Source organism: Microcaecilia unicolor, chromosome 4, assembly GCF_901765095.1.
Source record: "Microcaecilia unicolor chromosome 4, aMicUni1.1, whole genome shotgun sequence".
Lineage (NCBI taxonomy): Eukaryota > Metazoa > Chordata > Amphibia > Gymnophiona > Siphonopidae > Microcaecilia > Microcaecilia unicolor.
In genome coordinates this window covers 281,441,018-281,461,765 of record NC_044034.1, presented here as the reverse complement: position 1 = coordinate 281,461,765, position 20,748 = coordinate 281,441,018, and the positions used below count along the sequence as shown (strand labels likewise).

General features: G+C 41.4%; 1 protein-coding gene across 1 annotated transcript in view; it reads right to left on the bottom strand.

The window, feature by feature from the left end:
* Window positions 1-20,748, bottom strand: part of ANOS1 (anosmin 1) — a 310,410-nt gene that overhangs the window by 39,843 nt on the left and 249,819 nt on the right. The window contains exons 8-9 of the mRNA XM_030201628.1: window positions 17,628-17,778; window positions 11,714-11,869 (exon numbers count right to left, since the gene is read on the bottom strand). Of these exons, the coding sequence (XP_030057488.1) occupies window positions 11,714-11,869; window positions 17,628-17,778 (307 nt within the window). The remainder of the gene's footprint in view (window positions 1-11,713; window positions 11,870-17,627; window positions 17,779-20,748) is intronic.

Below are 20,748 nucleotides of genomic sequence, written 5' to 3'. Positions count from 1 at the left end.
AAGGTCCCTTTTGCATGACCCTTTATTAGAAATGGCCTGCCCTTCTATACAGGCAGAGTTAGCCAATACCAAAGGCACTACCTGACATACTCCTTTAGCAATACAGAGAGGAAAGCCACCAAAGTGGAGAAACTAAAGAAACTTTACGGAATATGCAGAACTGTAGGACAGTAAGGTCAGTGGATGAGTCTTCCAACACTTAAACCAGTTGTACAAATGGCTTAAGTGTTGAAAGACTCATCCACTGACCTTACTGTCCTACTATTATACTCCTTTAGCAAGCCAATCGTGGGAAAACATAGAGGAAGGCAAGGACTCACAAATGGCAGCAGCAAGTAAATTCTAGTTTGGACACTCTCTCTTGCAGTTCCAATACTGACAATGGGAGGCTTTAGCCTACATTTGCAACTGCCTAAGAATTTTTTCCCCCATTTTAAGCTTCCTCCTACAATGAAGGGCCACATACCAAGACTCCCCTTGCAGCCTTACTATATCGGCAAGAATATAACAGGATGCCTAGAATTAGGTATCCAGTGCGTGCATGGTAGGAGCCTATTCTATAAAGGAAAGTAGGCACTACTTTACAGAATATTAGTATAACTGGGAATTAACAAGCCTAACATTTAGGTACAAGCACTCGCACGGTGTAAGTATAAGTGCCTGAGTGAGGTAGGTATCAACATACCTTACAGTACTGTGTAAGTTACATGCATAAGTGGGAGTTCCGCCTATAACCTGCCCATGCTTACCCCTGTGTCCTTCCTAGCAAACATGCATTATGTAAGTTAAGCAAGTATTTGCAGAACAGTGCTTAGGCAGCATGATGACACTTATGCATGTAATCCATTATATAAATACATATATACTAGTATACATAACACTAGTGGTGGCCCTAGCATTAGGCCAACTGGGGCAGGGGCCTCAGGCGGCACTCTTTCTGAGGCGGCATCTTTTCCCTCTTCATTCCTCAACTCGCCTCCCCAGCCTCTTATTTTTTGTTTTTTCAAAAGGCACCGGCAGTGATCCCCATGCGCTGCCCTGCTGCCAGAAGTGGCATCTCCTCAGTACTATGGGCCGCCTCTCTGATGTAATTTCCTGTTTCCTCGGAGGCAGACCACAGTACAGAGGAGATGCCGGTGCTGGCGGCAAGGTAGCGTATGGGGATCGCTGCCGCCATCGCCTTTTGAAAACATTAAAAAAGAAGGTAGGCTTAGGGAGGGGGTTGAGGAAGGAAGGGGGGGAGATACCAGACCACAGCCAGGAGGGGGAGCAGGGATGGAGTCGGCAGAGAGAGTGTAAAAAGATGTTGGACTCGGGGGGGTGGGGGGAATGCAATGCCAGGGCATCATCCTATCCCTGTCTCAGGCAGCAGATTGCCTTGGACTACCCCTACATAACACACAAACAAATATGAGCACCTAGGTTACAGAACTGTCTCTAGTACACTATTCTGCAAGTATCATTGCATGTATTTGTAATGAGAGTTAACACGGGGCAGAGCATAACTTACAGAATACTGTAAGTCACACGTGTCCCTGCCACATGGCTGGCATAAGTGCCAATGCTTAAATGTTAAGCTTGTTAATACCCAGTGACACTAATATTCTATAAAGGAAAGTAGCTGCCTACCTTCTTTTAAAGAAGAGGCTTCTACCATGTGCTATCTGGGTGCCTAAATACAAGAGTTATAGAATTGCCCCTTATGGAGGAGATTCTATATATGGCGCCTAAAAATTGGTGCTAAAATCAGTGCTGACTAAGCGTATTCTATAATCAGTACGTAGATTTAGACACCAATTATAGAATATGTTTAGTTAATATTTCAGTGCCGATATCTGTGCGCATCCATTTACGCCAACGAAAACTTGGTGTAAATCTGAGCTCATGAACAAACTAGTGAAAACCTAGAATATATTGACGACAACTTAAACACCACCAACTCTGGATGAACTTACACAATACTTCAAAAACAAAATAGTCACAGACTACCTAAAGGACTGTGAAACACATGACAACCACACCGCAGAAGACAGAATATGGGCTACGTTCAAACCACCCCAATTAGACAAGTAAAGACACTAGTGACAAAATATGCGCATGCATACTGCCTACTTGACAAATGCCCCAACTACATGATGAATAACCCACCAGACTGGTTCATCGAGTACCTCACCAAACACATCACATACATGTTTGAAGGAGGTCAATTTCCAACAGACAAAGGTGACATAGTACTCACACCTATCCTCAAAAACACTACCATCAAGATCAGTGATATCACAAATTACAGACCAGTAGCCTCAATACTCAAGGCGTTTGACAAAGTGCCGCACGAAAGACTCCTGAAGAAATTGCAGAGTCATGGAATCGGAGGTAGGGTATTATTATGGATTAAGAACTGGTTGAAAGATAGGAAGCAGAGAGTAGGATTGCGTGGCCAGTATTCTCAGTGGAGGAGGGTAGTTAGTGGGGTCCCGCAGGGGTCTGTGCTGGGTCCGTTGCTTTTTAATGTATTTATAAATGACCTAGAGATGGGAATAACTAGTGAGGTAATTAAATTCGCCGATGACACAAAATTATTCAGGGTCGTCAAGTCGCAGGAGGAATGTGAACGATTACAGGAGGACCTTGCGAGACTGGGAGAATGGGCGTGCAAGTGGCAGATGAAGTTCAATGTTGACAAGTGCAAAGTGATGCATGTGGGTAAGAGGAACCCGAATTATAGCTACGTCTTGCAAGGTTCCGCGTTAGGAGTTACGGATCAAGAAAGGGATCTGGGTGTCGTCGTCGATGATACGCTGAAACCTTCTGCTCAGTGTGCTGCTGCGGCTAGGAAAGCGAATAGAATGTTGGGTGTTATTAGGAAGGGTATGGAGTCCAGGTGTGCGGATGTTATAATGCCGTTGTATCGCTCCATGGTGCGACCGCACCTGGAGTATTGTGTTCAGTACTGGTCTCCGTATCTCAAAAAAGATATAGTAGAATTGGAAAAGGTACAGCGAAGGGCGACGAAAATGATAGTAGGGATGGGACGACTTTCCTATGAAGAGAGGCTGAGAAGGCTAGGGCTTTTCAGCTTGGAGAAGAGACGGCTGAGGGGAGATATGATAGAAGTGTATAAAATAATGAGTGGAATGGATCGGGTGGATGTGAAGCGACTGTTCACGCTATCCAAAAATACTAGGACTAGAGGGCATGAGTTGAAGCTACAGTGTGGTAAATTTAAAACGAATCGGAGAAAAGTTTTCTTCACCCAACGTGTAATTAGACTCTGGAATTCGTTGCCGGAGAACGTGGTACGGGCGGTTAGCTTGACGGAGTTTAAAAAGGGGTTAGATAGATTCCTAAAGGACAAGTCCATAGACCGCTATTAAATGGACTTGGAAAAATTCCGCATTTTTAGGTATAACTTGTCTGGAATGTTTTTACGTTTGGGGAGCGTGCCAGGTGCCCTTGACCTGGATTGGCCACTGTCGGTGACAGGATGCTGGGCTAGATGGACCTTTGGTCTTTCCCAGTATGGCACTACTTATGTACTTATGTACTTATGTACCACTTCTGACCAAAATGATGGAAGGTCTGGTAACACAGCAACCAACAAAATATTTGACAAAATTCTTAGTTCTTCATAAATCCCAATCAGGTTTCAGACCACAACACAGCACTAAAGTAATCATAACCACACTGATAACAAAATTCAGAAGAAGAATATGCCAAGGACAAAACGTATTACTCTACAATTTGACATGTCAAGTGTGTTCAACCTAGTAGACCGCACCACACTAATGATACTGCTCGACAACATAGGAATCAGCAGTGCAGTGGCAACATGGTTCAATAGCTTCCTAAAGACCAGATCCTACATTGTAAAGATGTCCAACCAAACATCAGCATCATCTCTGAGTGCGGGGTACCACAGGGATCATCAATATCATCAATACTGTTCAATGTAATGATGGTGCCACTCAGAACAAAACTGGAATTAATAAGTTTTAACCCATTTATATAAGCAGATGAAGTCACCATCTTCATACCTTTTCAAAACAATATCACAAACATACAGGACAAAATAAAAAAGGATTGGACCTCATGGAAGGATGGGCAACAACTTTCAAACTCAAACTGAACAGAGACAAAACCAAATTCCTAGTAATATCCAGCCCACGCAACCTCACATCCTACCAAAAATTCACAATCAACCAACAAACATACCACATTCTCGACAAACACCTAACACTGGACAATCAAATATCAGCAGTAACTTCAAAATGCTTCAGAACACTATGGAAACTGAGAAGAATAAGAGACTATTTCCCTAGACAATGTTTCCAAATACTAGTCCAATCAACGATACTATCACAACTAGACTACTGTAATGCAGCATACATAGGGTGCAAGGAAAACACAATAAAATCGTTGCAAACAGTCCAAAAGACAGCAGTAAGACCCCACTGCTTGAAACACTACACTGACTACCTGTCAAGTCAAGAAGATTCTTCAAAGCAAGCATCCTAATTTTCAAGATACTATTCGGAATGGCACCTGAATATATGCTTAACATGATTGAACTGTCCTCAAGAAATACCAGCCCAAAAAACAAACTACCTACTCCTACATCTACCCAACTGCAAAAGCACCATCTACAAAACTATCTACACAGCAGGATTTAGCTACCTGGGTTCCAAATGGTGGAACTTGATACCAAAAACCATAAGAAGCATCACAAATCTCCTCCAATTCAGAAAAGAAATGAAAACCTACCCCTTCAAAACTTTCTACAGCTAATCACAAAGAAATTGTTGCCTTCCTTTCAAATCTACCTCTTCAAAAACTATATGAATAAATATCACCAAAACTCTACAATTGAACACAAAAGCTACCACTTACCTTTTCCACTTCAAATCTATCTCTTCAAAAACTCTATGAATAACCACACAAACAATAGATGCCCTCTCAACATTGCACAATACTATTGTAACTCCACCAAAATGTAAATTGTAAGTCACTTTGAACCAAAACTTGTTTTTGGATAGTAATAATAGATGGATACAAGAACGCATAAATAAATAAATAAATAAATAAATAACTATTCTATAACTAAGTGCCTAAATTTTGGAATGCCCATGAAATGCCCATTTCCCCACCCATAACCATGCCCGTTTTGCCTCCACGCATTAGAAGTTTGGCGCACATCGTTACAGAATATGCTTTGCAAATTGTGCGCCTAAATTCTAATCAGTGCCAATTAGTCCTCATTATTGCTTGTTAAGTATTGTTATCAGCGTTCATTAGCTTTTTAAGCCAATTAAGTTACGCACGGTGTTATAGAATCCGCACCTCAGAACCTAAATCTAAGCACACTATATAGACTCTTGGGGTATATGTACATCCTAAATCTTTCCAATAGATGTCACTACTGTATAAACACACAAGTATCTCATTCAATATAGGAACCGGTAGTTGATATTCTTCAAACAAAAAATCTTTACATTTATTCTGTTATACAAACAGATACAAAAAATCTCTAAATTCACTTGAATGTAATTTAAAGTATCTCTCAGGCAACCTCAGCGACGCCCATTGCCAAAAAAGTTGTAAATTATGGCAATGTAACTGGCGTCCACTTCTTCATTGGTTCAGCCAATTTCTCATATATTTATAACGATTTTGTCAATTTAAATTACTTATCTTATATAGTTAGACCAGAGGGTTCAGTGCCCGACATGCATGTTTCGCCCTCCATCGAGCTGTGTCAAGGGCTATCCTCTAAAAAACAAAAACCCCATATATTAATAAATTGTCCTGGCACAAAGAAAACCTTACTTCACAAGTTATCAATAGTCCAGGTTATTTCGCAATACACTTCTCATAAAATCTTACCTACAGTCTCACCCAGCGTCAGCTCTACTTAATTATAGCGGGTTTCCCCTTTCTCAAGATGGCGCCGGCGTTCTCATCGCTTATTTAAATATAAAAGTAACCTCTGACATCATAGATCCTCCCCCGGGCTCTATTGGACCTCTAAAGTAAAGGATATACTGATCTATCCAATCAGTGACATCCATTCTAACTCAGCATTTAAGCCAGCTGGCGATACCGTATTTAAAGAAAAAATATAAAATTGTTCACGGTAATTTAGCAGTTTTTTAACTGAGCCCCCCTCCTCCCCTGTACCCACACACTCCAGGATCCTCCACCGTATATCATCTACTGTGTGTTTTTTATCTATCCAATGGGCTACTAAAGGAGCCTGCATATTCTGAGTAGTAATTCTGGATTTATGTTCCGTTAAGCGAACTTTAATTGGTCTACTACTGCGTCCTATATAAATCAGTCCACAGGGACATATAATACTGTATATAACATTATTCGAGTCACATGTAACTCTATCCCTTAACCCAATAGTACTATCTTTACCAGGAGCCCACCAAGTAGGGCCCATTATTCCTGATTTACACCATTGGCAATGACCACATTCTATCTGCTTGCCTCTTATATCAGTCTTACTAGAGTAGAGAAATTTTTTCCTAGCTAACATCTCTCCTATTGTTTTCCCCCTAGTGTATGCAATGCGGGGAAATTCTGAAAAACATGGAAAGAGTTGTAAAATATGCCAATGAGTTTTAATACTATGTATCAGCTTCTGGCTTATTAGCGTAAATGGAAGAACACAGGTTAATCTTTCTTCCTGAGTTTCAACATCAGGCATATTTTCTTTTAACAGGAGCGGTCGTTGAGCAAAGCGAGCACGTAAATATGCTTTATTGATCGATGATTTAGGATATCCCCGTGCCTGAAATCATCGATCAATGAGGATCTATGATGTCAGAGGTTACTTTTATATTTAAATAAGCGATGAGAACGCCGGCGCCATCTTGAGAAAGGGGAAACCCGCTATAATTAAGTAGAGCTGACGCTGGGTGAGACTGTAGGTAAGATTTTATGAGAAGTGTATTGCGAAATAACCTGGACTATTGATAACTTGTGAAGTAAGGTTTTCTTTGTGCCAGGACAATTTATTAATATATGGGGTTTTTGTTTTTTAGAGGATAGCCCTTGACACAGCTCGATGGAGGGCGAAACATGCATGTCGGGCACTGAACCCTCTGGTCTAACTATATAAGATAAGTAATTTAAATTGACAAAATCGTTATAAATATATGAGAAATTGGCTGAACCAATGAAGAAGTGGACGCCAGTTACATTGCCATAATTTACAACTTTTTTTGCAATGGGCGTCGCTGAGGTTGCCTGAGAGATACTTTAAATTACATTCAAGTGAATTTAGAGATTTTTTGTATCTGTTTGTATAACAGAATAAATGTAAAGATTTTTTGTTTGAAGAATATCAACTACCGGTTCCTATATTGAATGAGATACTTGTGTGGATATATAAGGGACCGGTTTAGATTTTGTATAAATTAGCCACGGTGGAGTTTCTTCACTACTGTATAAACAACAGGATGTCCTCCAACTCAAGTACTACACGTATTTCAACAGTATGCACACAATAGCTGAACCAAAGAATAGAAACCAGGAGTCAAACCTGGATCTCCCTTATGATAATGTGTTGTGTTGCATTGCCAATCACAGGCTAGACCCTGGAAGATTTTTTTTATTTTCTCTACCTGCAATGCAACTGTCTGTTACAATTTTGCTATATGAGTAGCCATTTTCTCTCAGAGCCGTCTGCTATATTAATATGACACTTTTAAATTCAAACAGAAAAAAAAAATTAAGTATATTTCTACTTTTACCAGAAGTGATTACAATTACTTAGTTGTGCCATAGCATTGAAGGAGGTCCTTGTCATGAGAAAATTCACTGCAAGACTGATATTTTATCAGTCTGGAAGAGCCGCTGAGAGGGGGGGGCAAAATCCCCCAGGCCCGGCCTCCAAGGGGGGCCAAGGTCTCTCTCTCTCTCCTACTCCTGACGGGACACGAGTGATCGCAACCCGACAGGAGCAGTAGAGAGAAAACTCCAGCACTGCAGCCAGGCCCCCCTTGGAGGCTGGGGAGGACCCGGAGCAGCACCTCCAGCACTGCTCTTCTGCCCAGCTGAGCAGCTGCTCTTCCTCTCAGGAGCGCACACTCGGTTTTGAAACCAAGCATGCCCTAAGAGAAAAAGCAGCCCCAGTGGCAGGCAATCGGAAGAAGAGTAGCACTGGAGGAAGACGTCTTCTGCTGGTGGGGCCTCGGGATCCCCACCAGCCAACAAGGCATTTCAATTGCAGCAGCGATCTGGGGGGGGGGGGGGGGAGGACAGCGGCCATGATCCAGGGAGGGGGGGCAGTCGGTTCAGTCTCTCAGCGGCCCTGGAATCTGGTACAAAGTATTTGTATTTGGTACAAAGTAAATGAATTTGTCTCAATTACTGGAACAATAGAGCACAACTATTTTGTCCTCCAATCTTGCAAGCTTATAAATGTTTGCAGTGTATTTCCTTTCTATGGTTGAATCAGTGGCTTTGATCACGTTGGCTCAGAAGTCAATGCAAAATAATTGCCTGCTAAAAGCTCTAAAATATCTAATCTCAGTTCTTCTTAAAAGGGGGGGAGCATCTAGGTTGCATGCCTAGTTTCAACCTGATCTGTACTAAAACAGCCAATAACTCCCTCGAAAAATGAAGTCCCTAATAGAAATTGCAACCCTTCATTAAGTACAACATCATGAGAAATTTATTGATTGCCACTGGGCAAGAACACTAGTGTATCACAGTGATGGTGTCTTCAAGTAATTATTTACAAAGAGATTGAGTACAGCCTTAAACCAAAGCTATGTTCCTCAGTAAAAGAGTCAGTGAAGGCTAATCCCCTTTTTAAACTTCAAGATCTAATTAGATACTTCCATTTTATGAGATTTTTATTGCTGACTGCAAGATTAATACACAAAAAGGAACAAAAAGAGCTACTGAGTCACAGGGGGCATAACATGAGTGTGGTATGTGTATAAGACAAGGGTTGATAAGTGAAAACAGAATTAACAGTAAATTAATCCTAAAATGAGTTTTTTTCCAGTCTTGCTCCTTCTGTCATACTCTAGGCCCCGGATTCTATAAATGGCATGCAAATTTGCATGCTATCCTGAGATATGTGTGCAACTAAATTGGCTAATGAGTCAATTATCACCAATGATTGGGTGCTAACAATCAATTACTGGTGTTAATTGACAACAATTTGGACTTGAAGGCATCTTACTATGCGTTATTCTATAAAGATCCATGCACAAATCTTATAGCACGCAACTCAAAGGGGGGTCATGGCCATGGGAGGGGCACAGGTGGGTCAGGGGCATTCATGAAAGATGTGCGCAGTATTACTGAATACCAGGGATCTATGCCTAACTTACGCACTAGGATTTACACCATGTTTCAGTTGGAGGAAATCCTCCTGCCCAAAATTTGGAGTGGAAATCAGCTCTGAGCGCTATTCTATACATGGTGTGCAACTTGGAGCGCCATTTAGCCATTTAAAGAAGAGTGCACCTTGCGGATTTTTTTGGCACCGTTTTTTCAGTGCCATTTACTGAATCAAGTCCCATGCTTACAACTAAAAATGCTAAACACAATTTTAAAATCTCAGCTTTAATAATATATGGTTCAATATATACATGCCCAGTTATACTATAGGAAGTCACTGGGAAGGAAGCTGGCCAAGTCCACGGCTTCAAAACATGGTACTGGGTTCTGTCTCCCCCCCCCCCCCCCCGAGTTCCTCACAGGCATAAGACAGAGAGTAGCAAGAATGACATTCTTCCATGGTTTAAACCTGGCAGTGGGCAAAAACCTGCCAGCGGTAGGTTATCAATTACACGGGCACTTAGGAAGGAGAACAGCCTTGCTTTGAGGATCAGAGGAGGAACAAGAGATGCTTTTCTCTATTTGCTTCAGTGGTTAATAACCCTACTATCTATCCTTGTACTCTGCTAATAGTTATTCCCCCCCATATTCAGCGCTATTTAACTGGCCAGAATGGCTGCTGACCAGTTAAATAGAGCTTAACTGGCTATCTGCTGATATTCAGCGAGGGATAACTAGCTATCCTTGGCTAAATATCTCCAGTTAGCGACTATCCGCCTATTTTTAAAGCCGGTTTAGCGGCCATATTTGGCCATGTGAAAACATGGGACATCATAAGCCAGTTTAAAGACGACCAGCTAAGGGGCCCTTTTACTAAGGTGTGTAGGCGCCTACACACATCCAACGCATATCAATTTGGAACTACCACCCGGCTACCGCGTACCCCAAACGGTAATTCCATTTTTTATGTGCATTCGATATGTGCAGCAGAAATTATTTTTTATTTTCTACCGCGGGGCGCTAACCGAGCACTAATTGGCAGTGTACGCGTGCTGCCGATTACCGCCCAGTTAACACGTGAGACCTTACCGCTAAGTCAATGGGTGGCGGTAAGGTCTTAGGCCCAAAATGGATGCACACCAATTTGTTTTTTGCCTCACGTCCATTTTGGGCCAGAAAAAAAAACCCGTTTTTGCAAGTGCGCTGAAAAATGGACCTGCACCCATCCAATACATGCACTTAAAACTGTGCAGGCCATTTTTCAGCACACTTTAATAAAAGGACCCCTATGTCTGAATATCAGCTTAGCCAATTATCTTTAAACTGGCCAAAAATAAACTGGATATTGAATGCCAGTCGCTGGAAACGGCCCAGCATTGAATATCTGGGCTCAGCACCAACCGAGGGAGTTAGCCGGTCTAACTTCCACTGTCTGAATATTGGCCCCATTATTTTTGTTTAATTACCTGTATGAAATACTTTAAAGGGGGTGTGTTGTCCAGTTCTGAAATGACAACAGTCTTTCCCCCCTGTTGACTAAGCCACGCAGCAATCCAGACACAGCCCATTCATCAGTGATTATGGAGAAAATCCATAGGACTTATGCAATAAAGATTTCCAAGGGCAAAGGGTGGAGAAAACTCCCAGCACTGTACCAAAGATGTGCGAGCTGTCAAGCCACACAGGGCACAAATACGGAGGGGTACAAAACCATCTCCTCTGGCAGTGGTACAGTGGATGGGGTGAGGATGCAACTGTAGCTTAGTATGGTGTTGAAAACGCCTTTTGAATTGGGTCCAATGCTTTGAATGTCAATACTGTATATGATTTTTGGTACATAAAAGATGCAAACTTTAAGTGTTCATACTACTTTACTAAATACACTAATGAGGTAATTCTATAAGCTGGCACCTGGAGATACGCACCAATTAGGTGTATCAAAGGGCACTACTGACTGGCAGAAGCTGAAGTGCACTAGGTGTTATTCTATAAGGTAGAATCTAAGTTCCATAGCACCTAACTGCAAGAGAAGTCATACATACAGACATAGTATAGGCGGGCCATGGTAGAGCAAAGGCGGGCCATAAGCATGGCTCCCAGTTATGCATGCAAGATAATAGAGTACTACAAATTATATACATTACTTGGCACACTTAGGCACATCAGTTTATGCCTTCCATTAACATGGCATAAGAGGTGGCACCTGAACATGGATGCTCCAATGTCAACAGAATTTTAGTGCCAAAATGCCTTTATAGAATTGGCGCTAAACACACAACATTGGGGCACCTAATGCAAGGTGCAAATTTATAAAATTGTTCCACATGGCTTTACTTCTATTCTGTGTTCATAAAGAAGACGTTTAGCAAATCAGGCCCAAAAGTAGATAACTACTTAGTATTATTGCACATACCTTCTGTCTTCTTCCAATAGACCTTGATCTGCAGATGACCGTCCTGATAAAAAGGAGCTCCAATTTCGAGAAGACGAGTGGGTGGCCTTCTTGGAAAAGGTGGAAGAACATCTGCCTTGCCTTTCCTGGTTTTACCTGATGTATAGGTTTGGCCTTCTGTCACAAAACCAGAAGCAGAATATTATAGAACTGTATGGATGTTGTAGGGGCTGGGTTTTTTTTTTTTTTCGCATCCTAATTTCCACTACACATTAGTATTGAAGCTAAAATGCAGTACCAGCCGTCTGCAAGTGATGCTATCTGTGGCACCTCACACATTTGTTCAGAACACTGTCAGTCGGTCAAAAGTGGGTTTCTGTGGCAAAATATGGGACGTCTGTGGATGACCACAGATTGCTGACAGCTCTAAGCTACAAGCAAACATGCTAAACACAAATACAATAAGTAGATGTACAAACTGGTAGGAGCACAATACATTTGTTCTTACAGGGGAAAGCACTATTATCTATTTTTATGTAATAAGCGAGGCACTTGTTATTAAGTTTTAACTTTACCACAGCTGTGTTAGGGGCAGTGATGGTAGTGGTGTAACTTTATAATAAGTATTGTACGTACAGATTAGTTTCTTAGCTTGTTAATGTAGTGGTTTAGGATCCTGACCACAAACACATGACAGTGAGCATCTACAACCCACAATTCTGAGTGATCCAACTTTATTCTCCCACTAAGTGCTGTAGCAGCTGGATATTTTTTTCTGTCAAATCCACCTCGCTTTCATATGTAGTGCCTTGCCAACAATCAGCAGTCCTTGACCAAAGCTACCTTCAGTGAATTCCCTACAGAAATATTTGCTCAGCATTTATTTATTTAACTCATCAGCCTCCACACATTGGGCTAGAATCTGTATATGGCACCTGAAAAATCTGCATGATAAAAAAATATGCCTAGGCGTATTCTCTTAAGTATGCCTAAATTTTATAGAATAGGCTTAAATTTCCGCACAGTATGCAGAATATGCTGAGCATCTCTCTGCGTGACCACATTTGGTCACATCCATTTAGGCCATGTTTTACTTGGCATAAATCTCTACTCCTAAATTAGGCACAGAGGGAGAGATTCTTTATATGGTACCTAAACAGTGCTGAAATCAACGCTGACTAAGTGTATTCTGCCTTCAGCCTTCCCTTCTGTCTTTCAAGCGCTGGTCCCACCCTTGCGGAAACAGGAAATGAGGGTGGGACCAGCGCTTGAAAGACAGAAGGGAAGGCTGAAGGTGCGCCGAGCCAGCACGCTTTTCACTGCCGCTGCCAACGCCGCCTTAACCCCGACCAGGTATGACTTTTAAATTTCAGAGGGGGGCCCTGGTGCTCGGAGGGGGGGGGGTGACCTGGTGCTCAGGCGGCCTGGTGCTGGGTGGGTGGGTAGGTGGGTAGGAGGGAGGCAGGCAGGCCTGGTGCTGGGTGGGAGGCCTGATGCCTGGTGCTGGGTAGGTGGGAGGGAGGGATGGGTGCCTGGTGCTGGGTGGGAGGGATGCATGCCTGGTGCTGGGTAGGAGGGATGCCTGGTGCTGGGTGGGAGGGAGGGAGGGAGGGAGGGAGAGATGCCTGGTGCCTGGTGCTGGGTGGGAGGGATGCCTGGTGCTGGGTGGGTGGGAGGGAGGGAGGAAGGGATGCCTGGGTGGGTGGGAGGGAGGGAAGGAGGGATGCCTGGTGCCTGTTCCTGGTTGGGAGGGAGGGAGGGATGCCTGGTGCTTGGTGCTGGGTGGGTGGGTGGGAGGGAGGGAGGGGTGCTGCCTGGTGCTTGGTGGGAGGGAGGGATGCCTGATGGGAGGGAGGGATGCCTAATGCCTGGTGGGAGGGAGGGATGCCTGATGCCTGATGGGAGGGAGGGATGCCTGGTGGGAGGGTAGGTGGATGGCCTGGTGCTGGGTGGGTGGGAGGGATGCCTGGTGCTGGGAGGGAGGGAGGGAAGCCCTGGAAACGGAGTTAAGAGAACAGATAGCAGCAGAATCAGAGACTAGGACCAATATGGATAGAAAAACAAAATCACCAGACAACAAAGGTAGAAAAAAATCATTTTATTTTCATTTTAGTGTTTGGAATATGTCCAATTCGAGAATTTATATCTGCTGTCTTATTTTGCACTGGGTATACTGGATTTGTAACAGCTTACAGAAATGATTTATAATGAAAAAAAATCAAGTTATTTTTTTCTCCTATACTAGTATAATATTTTCAATGATGTCTGTTTATATGCGCCATGGCTGGTGTAATGGGTGTGGCTATCATAGGGGTGGAGTCATGTGGTGACCCCGCCTATAATGAGTACCGGCACCTGTTATTCAGGTTAAATTGCCCTGTTAGCACTTTGCGATAAATAATTAGATTTTGGGTTGCTGTTTGGGCACTCAGTCTCTGAAAGGTTCGCCATCACTGTTACAAACTGTTACCAGACGGAAATTAATGCACGATATATAGAATCGGGCAGATAATACATAACTATCAGACTGTCACATATCTAGACTGACATATCAATTATGCTTTTAACTTCAATATATGGGTGAAAAACTTGATGTACGTATAGCAAATATTTCTTAAAGTATAAAGCTAGTGACAGCATTTCAATAAAGAGCAACAGGTTAACTCAGAGTGCTTAGTTTACTATGAAGAAACAAATGTAAGGTAAAGAGGTTAAAAAGAACATTTAAAAAAAAAAATTAAGACAAAGGAGAGAGTGAGAGAAATAAAGACTCAATTTTACTTTTCAAAGCACATATTGTAGCAGAATCAGTGATGAGAAGATGAATCATTACAAAAAGAGGGAGAATAACATTGACAATAATTTCACAGTGATAGAAGAAATGACTGAAGATGAGTCATTGCAAGGAAGAGGTTGAAGAACACTGTACAGTTCATAGCAATAAGAGAAAATAAATAAGCATGCCAAGTTGATGAGCCCCCACGTCACGGAAATGAAGTCAGATATAAATTAATCCATGTGGCCAAAGATATTAGAAATGGAATGTGGCATGTGGTCTGCAATGGATCCAGGACACACACAGCTTTATTTATAATTATTATAGGACATGGCTTAGAAATCTTAAAACACTGAAGAACTTCAATACTGTATAGTCTTCCATGAGGAAACAAGTCAGTGGAGAACAGATGACTACTCTTAGCAATGAAAAAAACAGATCAAATCAACAAAGAAATTCAAATTACTACAAAGATCTAAATTTTACTTACTTCTAATACAAATGATAGACAATCTATATGATAAATGGGCTTCTGTGCTGGGCCTATGGGCAAGATGTGTGAATGCTTCACAGATTCACTAAAACAAACATCAAAAACTTTGAAATAATTGCACAAGTAATGACTAGAAGAAATGAAAACACTGGAGGATTGCTATATCCTTGACCGAGATTTACATCATACTGTTAAGTACGTCTGCAGCAGATACAGTTAGATATGATAGGTGTTTTGTTAGAGTTAATCCTCAGTTCAGTAATATAGCTGCAGGATTAGTATAAGTGAGTCATAAATAGTGAAGATCAGATGAAAATGTTAGTACAGAGAAAACAATTTTAGACAGGTGATATAAGCAAGGTCAAAACAAATGGACTGAATGATTTCACCAAGTGTAGCTATGAAATGCCACTTTAGATATGTGCTTTTATATGTTGCATTAGTTTTGTACTGTATAGAAATGTTCTATATGTATTTATTGATATAGATTTAGCTCACACCTTTTTCTGGTGAGCTACATTCAGGTATAGTAGGAATTTCCCTATTCCAAAAGGGTTTACAATCTAATTTTGTAATTGAGGTAATGGAGGGTTAAGTGATCTGCCCAAAATCACAAGGAACAACAGTGGAATTTCTACCTGCCTTGGCTGATGGTCCGTCTAGTACTCTAACCACTTGGCTACTCCTAGAAACACAGAACATTGGGATAGAACAGGAAATGGCAAAGAAACAGAAGATCAGCAAACCTTGAAGTCACACAAAGATGTCAAACACAGCGAGGATGACAAATAATTGAGCAGCAGACAATGTCCAATATATTGTAGCTTTATTACAACATCCAAGACTCGACACAAGTCGTGTTTCGGCCAAACAAGGCCTTCCTCAGGAATCTTCAACTGGATGTATGGAATTCTTAGCTAGCCTCTGAAAAATATATAAGATGTCTTAATCCTTGCTGTTAATACCTCATACAAAAATCATGAACACTGCTCAATTATTTGTCACCCTTGCTGTGTTTGAACAGATGTAAAGTAAAGAACCAAAACATGATTGGACCACAGAAGATATATGAGGATGGAAGGATAGCTGGCCATCACGGATAACACCAAGATATTTCATAGTATTGACTATTGACCTGGGTCAAAGGAGTAGAGAGGAGACAGGGGACAAGCATAGGTACAGAAGGCTGACCTGTTATCCATAGAGCAACAGATTTTGCAGAAGCAGACAGTGGTCTTGTAACCAGTTGTTAACAGCATCAAGAGTTTGCTGGAGCAAGGAAAGGTTGGGCTGAAGAAGATCTTGAATAGAAACCAGAAGTACATTGACCACGTAAAATTAGAATTTAGTGCCAAGAGACTGAATTAAAGTGTCCAGTGGGCTTAGAAAGATGTTAAAGAGAAGTGGGGAGACAATAGATCCCTAAGGGACACCACATGATAGAGTATAGGGGACAGAGTGTGAATTAGGTGAATAAACCTGATGTGCAATCAGACAAGAAGGAAGTAAACCATTGAAGATCTGTACAATCTAAGCCAATTTCTGCTAAGTTTAATAGAAGAAGGGAATGACTGACTAGATCAAATGCAGCCTTTAGGTCTAGGGAAACCGGCAATACAACCTTACCTTTATCAAAAGCAGACTGAAAATCATTAATAAGAGGCTAGAATTGTATCTGTAGAATGCCAGGGACAGAAGCCGGACTGAGTAGAATGACAAGCCAGAGAAGCTTCAATGTGCTGATTAAGCTGGGAAAAGACAATCTGTTCAGTCAGTTTAGCAACATAAGGAATATATGAAATGGGCCTATAGCTATCCTCATTGGACCTGTCCAAGGAAGAATTCTTCAAGATGGGCTTAACCAAGGACAGTTTCCAGTCTAAAGGCACAAACCCTGTGGAAAGACTATTATTGATCATACACAAGACTAGTGGTAACAAAGCGTGAGATGGAATTCAAAAATGTGTGGGATAGACACAAAGGATCCCTAAATAGAAGCAAAACTTAACACATAAACAGCTATAAGTTCATTTATGATGGGCTGGAATGGTGCTTAGATGGCATCTCCAGCAGTGGGAAAGTGAGGCCAATGCCAGATGGACTTCTAGGGTCTGTGTCCAATATATGGCAAGACAGATCAGGGTGGCCTGGGCTGGGTTTCGATGGCAACTCAAGTAATTGGGAAGTAGGGCCAGTGAGGGGGAAGAATTATTACAGTCTGAGCCCTGAAAATGGCAAGGACAGATCAGAATCAAGTATGCATGTTTTATACCACATTCTTATCATATAGGTGTGGGTCTTGTATCTCAGTGGAGGAGGGGAACACATCGTAAAATGGTTCAATAATGATGTCTGTTGGACAGACTGGATGGACCATGCAGGGCTTTGTCCACCATCATTTACTATGTTACCATATATAAACATACCTTTATCCTGTATTAGTTTGGATAATGTATTCATACAGAGTTATGCAGCAAGCATTCCACTACATACAATTAAAGACATGGGAGGAAATAGTCTCATTTTAACAGTGTGTACACATTTATAGTGTTAGCTCAGATGAAATCTGCAAAACTATAATACAGATCTTTTACCAAACGGGGAACAATCAGGACTTGGTGTTTAATGAAAGATATGTTCACAGGCCAAGTGATAAAATTACTTACTATTGCTATAAAAGCTTGTCTCAGTTGAAGTGAAGTACATGGAGACTTTGGCACTCTTGAGGCGTACTTGTCCCCAGTATGCCACTGCCTGCAGTTCAACCATATAGTTGCTGTTGGGCTGAAGTCCCTCTAGGATCACATAGTTGTGAGACTGTAATTAAAATGAGAACATACACACAGAAGAATTATGGTAATCTTTAAAAATTAGAAAGGAAAGGAGTGGAAGAAGCCAACCAATACTGTTCCAAAGTAGCAATGTAAATAAAGTCCAGAAGTCTAGTGCTTCTAAAAATACAAAAACTGTATTATCCAAGGTGCATAGGATGTATGGATAAATGACCCAACACAGGCTGTGTTTTGGCTACAAAGCCTTCCTCAGGGGTCTGTATAGTAGATAAAGTACAGAAAGAATACAAATATCCATATAAAATATGCATAATTTTCCTTAATGTTTAAACAAATATATGTAGAAGAGGCAAAAATGATATAAGCAACCAAATCAGAAGAAAATGATATCAAATAATACATGAAGAATAATTTGTGAACACAGTACTTGAATAAAATAGTGTGATGCAGTAAAAAGTGAATACAAGTGTATAGTCTAAATATGTGCTGCTTAAATATGTGCTACAGTGATAGAATGAAACTTAGAAAAACAGATATATATGTTGTGGTATTTGTGAACTAGATGGTGAAAAGAACCAAGTGATGAATAAATCACAATAGGAAGAATGGAGAAAGATGAGACAATAAATAAATAAGTAAATAAATAAATAAATAAATAAAGCCATGGGCTGTGGAAGACAGCTGTTAGAGAGAGAGATATGCCAAAGTTAGCTACCACGTTAAAATACCATGGTGCTCACAGAACACAAAAATTGTCGTCAAACTACCCAAGCTCTGTGCTGTAAACCCTGATATAAAGAAGTCCATAATGGAAAATATTGAAAGAAATTAGGCTGTCTCAAATGAACAGGTAATCCTCCTTAAAGCTGTGAAAACTACAGACCAGCAAATGCCATGATGCTGAGTTAAAAACGAAAGTAACTAGTAGCTAATATAAAGAAGCGTGAAATGTTTGAGAAAGCCTGTCTTAAACAGATAAATTAAGTCAACGGTGTACATCATAAAAATCGGGCTTTCTAAGGGGATAAAAAATGGACCACTAATGGAAATAAAAATTCACTTACCTGTATTTAAAGATGACATCTAGGGCCCTGTTTACTAAGGTGAGTTAGTGTTTTTAGTGCACCTACACTTAGCGCGCGCTAACCATGTAGGTGCCTATAGGGATATTGTAGGCATGTACATGGTTAATGCACATTCATGGTTAACATGCGTTAAAAACGTTAACACGCCTATAACGCTGCTTAGTAAACAGGAACCCTTAGAGGTTAACTTATTGTTTAACTTATTGCAAGGGGCCATAAGAGGTGTACAAGCATGCTCTTGCAGAAGGAAGTAAAATGGTAAATTTTAAAACACAAATAAAATCTAAAAATAAAGTCTCTTGTCACTCCCACCGTAGTACCACTTTAAAAGACAATGTTAAGAAGTACTTTATCTTTTCGCCAAAACACCGAAAGCATTTCCCAATGATCATCACACAAATCTATGTACCCAAATTAAATAAGGGGTCCTTTTACAAAGGCGCACTGATAAATGAGCTGCGGTAAGTTAGGCGCGTGTTATGGATGCACGCAGATCCATTTTTCAGCGCACCTGTAAAAAAGGCTTTTTTTTTTTTAATTTTTGCTGAAAATGGACATGCGTCCATTTTGGGTCTGAGACCTCACCGCCAGCCATTGACTTAGCGGTAAGGTCTCTCATGTTAACTGTGCGGTAATCGTCTACGTGCATCAAGTCAGAGTTACCACGTGATTTTAACTGGACACGCGTTAAAAATGAAATTACTGCACGGGCCACACGGTAGCCAGGTGTTAACTCCGAATTGACACGCGTTGGGCATGCGAAGGCACCTACGCGACTTAGTAAAAGGGCTCCTAAGTTTTTAGAAATAGTCAATCTTCAAGATAACATATATATCAGAGAATTTCAGCGCACACCAAAACTGGCCACCATAAATAGTGGAAAGCATCTGACTGCATCTCTACGTCTGATGAATGGTGCCATGATGTTGAAGTACAGTGATTAAAAATAGTTAAGTAGTATAAAACAAATGATCCAGAATCTACTAAAACATATTAAAATGCAGAAACAGCACTGATGATCTGATAAAAATGGATATGAACATATAGAGGGGCATTTTCAAAAGAAACATCTAAGTGTGAATTTGGACGTTTTACAAAGACGTCCAAATTCCGAGGCGGGGAGAAGGTCATTTTCGAAAAAGGACGTCCATCTTTTGTTTTTGAAAATACCATGGACGTCCTTGGATTTGGACGTTTTGCGATTTGGACGTCTTTGATTTTCGTCTAAGTCTAAAATGTCCAAATTCAAGCCATTTGGACATGGGAGGAGCCAGAATTTTTAATAGACTGGTCCCCCTGACAGGACAGGACAGCAGTCAGGCACCCTATGGGGCACTGCAGTGGACTTCATAAAATGCACCCAGGTACACAGCTCCCTTTCCTTGTGTGCTGAGCCCCCCAAAACCCACTACCCCCAGTTTTCATTCTCAGTCCATTCTACCCTTCCTTTCTGCATTAAGGGGTTAATTCTGTAACAAGGTCCCTAGGACAAGAGGGTAAGCTGGAACTTATTTCAAGCCAACTCTATATAGAAAAGCACTTAAGGCCCGTTTTACAAAGCGGCGGTAAGGGAAAGGGAAATGGGACTTGATATACCGCCTTTCTGTGGTATTTTGCAACTACATTCAAAGCGGTTTACATATATACAGGTACTTATTTTGTACCTGTGGCAATGGAGGGTTAAGTGACTTGCCCACAGTCACAAGGAGCTGGTTCCACAAGGAACCCAGTTCCCCAGGATCAAAGTCCGCTGCACTAACCACTAGGCTACTCCTCCACTTACCACTTGCTAAAAAGGAAATACCGCCAGGCTACTGCAGCAACCTAGCGGCAGTTCCCACCCCCAGCGCGCTGTCATATCCAGCACTACAAAATATATTTAATTTTGTAGCACTGGTGTGTACCCGGCA